Source organism: Papaver somniferum, chromosome 1 (assembly GCF_003573695.1).
Source record: "Papaver somniferum cultivar HN1 chromosome 1, ASM357369v1, whole genome shotgun sequence".
Lineage (NCBI taxonomy): Eukaryota > Viridiplantae > Streptophyta > Magnoliopsida > Ranunculales > Papaveraceae > Papaver > Papaver somniferum.
The window spans coordinates 50,024,993-50,033,254 of record NC_039358.1 but is presented as its reverse complement, the minus strand read 5'-3'; the positions used below and the strand labels follow the sequence as shown (position 1 = coordinate 50,033,254).

Below are 8,262 nucleotides of genomic sequence, written 5' to 3'. Positions count from 1 at the left end.
GCGTTGGAGCGAGGCAGAATTCAGTAAAGCACAACAGTTGTGCAATACGACTCAGGTGGCTATTACAAGTTGGTTATTGGCTTCACAAGCGTTCCAAAGGTGCGAGTCAAGTTGGAAGGGTTATGAAATGAGTTCATAACCTTATTAGAGTGTCTCTAACCGTTCAAGACAAGCGTGGCTTCAATCTGCACGACAACACAAAAGGTGGCAGTTGAAAAGAAGATTGGTGGTTAGGAAAACTATCTATGGACATGTGGCTGTCTGTAGGAGGTGCAAGGGGTTGCACAGAAGTTTTGGCCTGATCCTAGCATGTATAAATATCTTAGGAATCAATAATGTTGGTGTTGTTCATTTTGGGAGAAGAACCACTAATGTAGAGAGAGTTTTAGGCATTCACCAAGAGGGTGAATGGCCTGTTTTGGTTCATGTGATGGATGAGTTTTGTAATCTTCCTTTAGTGCAATAAAAATGGGTTTGTTGCAGTATCCTTTGTGTTCATTATGTTGCTGATGTTGTGTGAGAATTGATTAAGTACATGGCAGAACCTCTTATGCTTATGGGGGCATGAAGAGTTAGAGAGAAAGAAGAAAAGACTTCCGTTGTGCAAAGCCTTATGTGTGAAGATAGATGCGTACTTTGATGCAAGTATGCAAGAATGAATGATTTTGGGTGAAGTTGATTCACTGAACCACAATCATTGCCGGTCATGTCCATGAAAATTTTAGGCGATTAAATGGGCATGTGACAGATTGTAAGATAAATAACTCAGTCCGCCAGGACAGAGCAACAGTGTATTAAGAACTATATGGAAATAAAAAACCATTTGTAATTTGCAAAATTATTGCATACAATAAATTGACCAAAATTACACAATATTACCGTGTCATGGGCATCACCATCGTCGAATTGTTCTCCATGCTACATTGACCTGAATCACCGGAAGTGTAAGAGCTTATTGGTACAGAATAGAGGTCTGTTATTTCGTCGTTAAATACTCTGGGCTTGTCTTCATGGCTTTGTTGATTATAAATTCCAGATGGTTGTGTCACTGATTTACTAAGGCTTTCTAGTTCAGAAGCAACTTGTTTCATTGATGGTCTTTCTTCGCCGGTCATCTTAAGGCACCACTTAGCAAGCTTTGCAACTGCAACAATGTGCTCCTTATTTCCTTCATTTGCTACTCGGGGCTCAATAACTTCGAACAAATCATTTCTTTCGATCGCGACAATGAAATATGAAGCAAGACTTTTCTGTTCTTGAGACCTCTTAGGGCAATGGGTTTTTTCTCCTGTTAAGAGTTCAACAAGCACCACACCGAAACTATAAACATCGCTTTTATCAGTTAATAGGCTAGTAAGAAAATATTCTGGATCCAAATAACCTAATGTACCCTGAATTACTGTATCAATTTGAGTTTCATCCAATGAGTTCAACCTTGAGGCTCCAAAATCAGATACTTTCGCAGTGTAAGTATCATCTAACAATATATTTGCAGATTTGATATCTCGATGAATGATGGGTGTCGTAGCTGCAGAACGTGTGCTCCTGCACTCTCTGTTGCAATCCTCACACGACTTTGCCAAGAAAGAGAGGAAGATGATTTTCCATCCACCTTGTTATGGATGTGTTGTAAAAGGGTGCCATTAGAAACATATTCATAAACAAGCAAAGGAACTTCAGTTTATAAACAACATCCCAAGACCTTCACCACATTTCGATGGTTAACCTGACTTAATATCTCAAGCTCATTAATGAACTGATCAATTTGAGTCTCATCAACTACTTTGAACTTTTTGATGGCGACTATCCGTTTATCTGGTAAAGTTCCTTTGTAGACCACTCCAAAACCTCCTCGGCCAAGGATTAGTTTATCACTGTAGTTTTTGGTTGCCAATTCCAGTTCCTTAGCTGTAAAAATTTTGTGGCTTCTACACCACCTGTCTTTAAGGACAATTTTTGTTGCAACAACAAACCACCATTTTGTTGGAAAAACTTCTCCTTAAGTTCGTTTAGCTTTCTGTTTCGTATGCTTAAGTATATTAAAGAACTTGCAACAATAAGGAACAAGAGCCCCAATCCGATGCCTGCATCAACATAATTAGGTCAACCGAAAATATAATGATTAAAAGCATAAAGTACCTTATCTAGTTGAGGGATAAGGAGCAATGCTTACTTAAAGTGACTTTCAGTATGGGAAAATCTTCTTTTCTGCGTATGCAACCTATTCCCCCTTTCTTTCCATCTCCAAAGGTGCCTTCTGGACATTGGCATATGTAACCTCCGATGGTATTTGTGCAAGTTCCTTCACAAGGGTTGTTATCTTGATCCTCACATTCATTTACATCTGTTTATTGTCTCGCATTAGCATTTTTAAATAACACGTTAGTAGAATCAACCAACTTTTCTGTTTATTGAGTAGGAACTAACTACGAATTATATTATGAACAACTATTAACATTCTCATCAATTAATTGATTAGATCATGCACAACCCAGTTAGACACAAACACAACAACGCTTAATTCATCGAGTTCATACCTTGGCATCCAGGGATGAGATAAGGGTTTCCTGCGAAGCCTGTGTCACAAGTGCAAATGTATCCAGGACCATCATCTGCATTGCTACATTTGCTATTCTTCTGGCAGACAAAAGTAGACGGATCTTTTTGCGCTTCTTCACACGTCTTATTACCGATTGCCCAATTAAGCACAACCGGAATATCTTTCCCTTTGATATGAAAGTTTGTACCGTTTAAATCTGAAGCACTAAATTTGTACTTATCAATCTCACCAACAAAGGAATAACTGCACAGATCAAAAGATAAGGTCTGGGATTTTGGATCAATCGAATCAGCTATGGTTATAGACCTCTTTACACCTCTGGGTATTGAAACTTGGCAACACCCTCTTCCAGCACATGACCCATCTAGTATAATTTCCGTGGTCTGACATGTCGTTAAGCAACTTCCATTAATAATACGCAGATTGTCTACAATATAACCTACGCTAATACAACCTAGCGCGAAGAACTTGTTCTTGGTTGATGAAACGGTAAATGGGGTTTTAGTAAAACTCATCCAAGTTATCGAATCATCTAAGGTAGCTTTACCAGTTTTATAGTCGTGACACATTGTTGCTGGTAAATTTTTTACACGTACTTCGGTTTCTGATATGCTTATCATTTCCATCATTCTGTTTACACCTGTACTTAGGTTTGTACCCAACCATAAGAATGGCTTTGGAGGGTTAAAAGATGTATCGCATGTGACGTTGTAGAGCTGTATTCCATCTCCGGTAAAAGAACATCCATTCTCGCCGGGACCTATACTGAACGGATATGGAATTGTGAGGTCTCCGCATTTGGCTTGGCACCCAGGCTTCGTTAATGGCAATGGAGTTGATGATGATGATGTGAGGGTAAGCCTTGTGAGCTGCAAGAACAACAAGACCTGTAGAAACATGATAGAGAGAGCGATTTCTGTTGGGAATAACAATTAAAGATTGATCAAACAACTAAATAATATAAGAGGCACTTATCTGATTTTTTGTGTCTTCTCCTTAGTCAACTGTTGATGTCTTGAACATCCTGTTAAACACCATAAAAAGAAGAAACCAGTAATGGTGGATTGAGGCGCATGTTCAACATACTGTCCTTAAGACAAGAATGCCCTGCTACACTCCAAAAAAGGATGTTGCTATAGCCCTGCTGGACATCTGCCTCCAAGATACAACAATCTCAATAAAGTTTGAAGAGCACACTCAAACCTTATTCTATCTAGAACTTGGCAGCGGAAAACTCACGAATCGTTAGCACTTAAAACCCTCGTATCAAACATAGAAAAACGAAGAAGTACTCAACACAGGGGGATATGAGAGAGGTTTTTCTATATATATTAAAACCCTAGTGCAAATCTAAATATATATAAGCTAAACTTACCCCATAAAAACAAGAGATAATTTTGGAAGGTCTTTTAATTATTTTGAAAAACCGTTTTATAATAACTTTTTATTCACATAAAACCGTATTTTTCCAACAATCCCCCACATGAATAAAAATACGATAAAACACGGAAAACAGGAAATATCACGAATAGGCATAGGTGTCCATAAGGTCTTGAAACTTTGCTTAGTGAGAGGTTACCTGAAAACTACTTATTAGCAAGTGTCCATAAGGTCTTGAACTGTCTAATATTTGGTGTAACTCGCGATAACAACCACACATGATATCTCCGAGGTTGCTACCAAGCTCCGCCGTTGTGTCCATTTTGGCCCTGCACGTATCTTGTTTCTCAGAATGCTCTAGAGAATTAGCTCATATTCTCATAGGAAGCGACCCACTTCCTCATTCAGATAGGTGAGTTCCATCAAGAGTGTTCACTGCTACACCCCACTTCAATCTTAAATTGAAACTATGGAACTCATTAAGACTTATTAAAAGTCATCCTTCACATGCAGTCACACTATCACATCTACACCATAGGGAAGGGATAGAGAATATAATTCTATGATAGTGTTTACCTTTACCCGCCCATAAATTAGTTGTCTCATTCGAAACCTTGATCTTGGGATCTCCAGTCAGCAAGGTTGAGTATCCTTCATGGCAAGTTTATTTATATGAGCTTAAGTCCCATTCCCCCTCGATGTATAATTACGAACTATCTCTTTAGAAAATCCTTTCGTCAAAGAACCACTAATTTTTTTGTTGACTTCCCTAAGTCTGTGAGGTTCTCTTTTGACTTTACATGTCTACTGAGACCTCTTTTTGACTTCACGAATCAACTAAAATTACTTCATTAAAGAATATAGTTGTCTTACTGAATTAGCCTTCTCCGAGTATGTCTAGACTTTGTCATCGCTCATTTACTTTAGACTCACATAGTCAATTGAGTTTCTGCAATGATGGCCACAGGCTTCGGTCACAGAGGAATATCTTCTAAGAAGCATCTTAGTAATTATTCGTCTTCCTCTTATTCTTGAATTAAAGCACACGAACTTTGATTTCTTCAATATACAAGTTCATCTTGTCTGTTTTAAGGACTTCCTTAGACAGACACTCCTTAAGAGGATACACACATATGCTAAGATTTTTCATAGCCTGAAACAACAACATCTCTTAAGGTCAGTACACTATGTATTCCATACACAATTTAAGATGTACCTCAAGTATGACAAGTCATATCGCAAGTCTCTGATCAGATTATCCCACTCTTTTGAGATACTAGTGTATTTGTATACACTTGATATACTGCACATTTACAACACACATTAAACGCATCGAGTTTGACAAAGATCATTTTCTTCAGAATTTCATCTGGTTCCCTTCGATCCTTTAGATCATATCATCCAACTTTCTTTTTTCAGTCAAATCGTAAATATCACATATTTCATAGGTGGTTGTAAAGCATATAAAAAATACATGTACTATTCCGTAGTACATTCTTTACATCTTCCTCAAGATTAAGGTTAGTGCAATATATATCACATAGTTGAAATTAAAATATATACCTCATGCATTCCAATCTCTGATCCTTCAGTCAGAGCATCCCTGGGATTTCTCAGAATAAATGCGGATATGCAAATCTGTTTTACAACACATACTAAACACTTTATACAAAAACTATTTCCTCAAAATTTCTTTTGGTTACTTATTGATCCTTTAAACCACGTCAACCGCATATTAGTTTCATGTCAAAATCTTAAACAACACTGAGTTATTAGTAGATGTAAAACATGTTTATGATATCACAAGATATTTCATAATTAAGGAAGTCTACAAGATTAGTATCTAAGCTTATATATTTATATGTAAAATATGGTTGTATCAGGTATACTTCATTTTATCCAAACCTTGTAGTTTGTCCCGCATCTGATTAACCTTTTACAGATACTACCACAACCTCTACTTATGTATCATTACACATCGACACATACTTAATGCATAAATTAACATGATCTTACTGAATTATGAAAACATGCTTAGTAATCTCCGTATTACTTATTTTTCTGGACCATGACTACCTGAAATAGTCCATAAACACAAATCTACTGTCCAGAACTCACTCTACATGAGCTTATGAAGTCCCAAAATTAATCTAAAGTTCGACTTCAACAATATTCTCTAAGTAAAATCTTAGATATCAACTTCCTCTCTTCTTTAAAAATACAAAAGAGAGCCAAAACAGGGTTTTCCTGGGGAAACATCTAGGTTTCTCTTGTAAGATCGACACATTCTCAAAATCTGTTGACAACAAAATGTTGCTAACTCCAAAACCTCCCCTGGATGAGGTGCACCAACTAAAAAACATAGATCTTATCCCCCATATTTAAATACTTCTCTTAAGAATTATTTAAAACTTAGCTCTTGGTTTGAGCAAGTGCAAACCGACAGCAAGTACAAGAATTAAGCATGATTAGATGATGCTCTTCCCCTGTAGTTGAGACTCTCAACACAAATTTAGAATGTTAATGTTCTAAAGAGTATTGTTTAAAAGGAATAAAACCTAAATGGTTTTCAACGACAGTTACATACACGACTTGTATTTAGGAATTTTAACCTTAAATTACTTACTCCAAGAAGAGACTTACACAATCTCAAAATAAACATGCAATCACAGACATATATCTAGATGGGGGTTCGTACCTGGAACGAGTTCCACTGTACCTTTGCATGATTATTCTAAAGAATGGGCAAATTAAATTTCTCATACCGACGAGTACTGTAGTACCTTTGCATGATTTTATTGGTGGAGAACACACTTTGATTCGCACAATCTAGTGTTCCTCAGTTCCCGCATCCACCGTCTCATCCTACCTGTAAGCTGCATATATCGAATATGAGAGTTGACAAACCATTAACATGATATTGATTATCATTAACTTATACAGGATCTTCAACATAGGTTGAGCGCCATATGCAAAAATACTTCTGAAGTACGAAACTGGGAAAGGATAAGCTGGTCCCACAACAAGTCCAACTTCATAGTGAGGAGGCATCATATATTCCATCAAGGATGATGCCACGCCAGGATGTAAGATTCCAGGTGCTTGGGGATGATGTTGGTAATGAATTTCAGACTGTTGTTGCTGCATCAGAATGAGCTGTCTGATCACGTCCCGAAGAAGTCATGATTCTTTCCTTCCAGCTCTGCCTGTCCTACCAACACGATGGATGTAGTTTTCATAGTGGTTTGAGACATGGAAGTTGATGACCAGTTCAAGCTCCTTCACATCTAATCCCCTAGCAGCAACGCTTGTGGCAATCAATATCTTACTGACATCATTCCTGAAATCTGAAATTGCCGACTCACGATCCATCTGGTCCTTGGCTCCATGAAGTGAGAGGCAAGTATATCCATGGCTTAATAGATTCTTTAACAAAGAATCACATGTAGCTTGCGACTGAACAAAAATCAAAATCTTACCCTTCTCGTACCATTTTCCAAGGAGATCCAATAACCTTAGCAACCATTCACTCTCTGGTCTCACCTCAACCAACTGGCTTATATCCTTGTTCACTACGTTCCTTCCTCTTACCTGTATCTCGACAGGCTTAGTCAGTATCTGGAGTGTCAGTTGCTCAACTGTACGCGGAAATGTGGCAGAGAAGAGCACAGTCTGACGATCAGGTCGTGTACTTTGAACAATGTGAGTTATTTGAGGTTCAAAACCCATGTCCAACATTCTATCAGCCTCATCTGAAAAAAGATAAGTAACCTTATGAAGGTCTATCATTCTCCCATTATTTTTACATAGAAAGTCGATCATCCTACCCGTAGTACAAATAAAAATCTCGGCTCCATTATTTAAGTCATTGATCTGTTTGTTGGTTTGTGATCCTCCATTAACGAGAACAGACCGTATACCCAGCACTTTAGCAAACTTCATGATATCCTTGTGAATCTGCTGCACTAGTTCTCTAGTAGGCGCAATATTTAGCGCAATTGGCCCATGAAAGTTGATATGCTTGTGAATGTACCAGACACGCGATATCTTTCAGCTGACCACAAGAATCAAACACCAGTAAATCAAATGTAAAAACGAAAGAAACATCTCAGATTAACTAAATTATTTAGTAATCCACATAGTGAGTTCAAAGACCAATCAGAAATTCGACTCACGAGCTTTACTGTCCAAAGTGAATAAGAGACACAATAAAATTGCATTTAAATGGAAAAGCATTGTGTCCTACCAATTTTTTTCAATTTCTCAAAGGCAAGATATCAAACAGTATATATACAGGACAAAAAGTTTTAGTTTTCACTTCA

At 37.6% G+C, this 8,262-nt stretch overlaps 1 protein-coding gene and 1 pseudogene across 1 annotated transcript; both read right to left on the bottom strand.

Annotated features, from left to right (window-relative positions):
* Window positions 1-875: 875 nt before the first annotated feature.
* LOC113306797 lies at window positions 876-7,087 on the bottom strand (annotated as a pseudogene).
* Window positions 7,088-7,120: 33 nt separating this feature from the next.
* Window positions 7,121-7,882, bottom strand: LOC113306709 (DEAD-box ATP-dependent RNA helicase 42-like). Its single transcript, XM_026555649.1, has one exon. It carries the CDS (start codon window positions 7,880-7,882, stop codon window positions 7,121-7,123), a length of 762 nt encoding a protein of 253 aa, XP_026411434.1.
* Window positions 7,883-8,262: the final 380 nt, after the last annotated feature.

Bases quoted from the DNA above. Each gene is read 5' to 3' on its own strand.
- LOC113306709 (XM_026555649.1), bottom strand. From the start codon at position 7,882: ATGAAGTTTGCTAAAGTGCTGGGTATACGGTCTGTTCTCGTTAATGGA.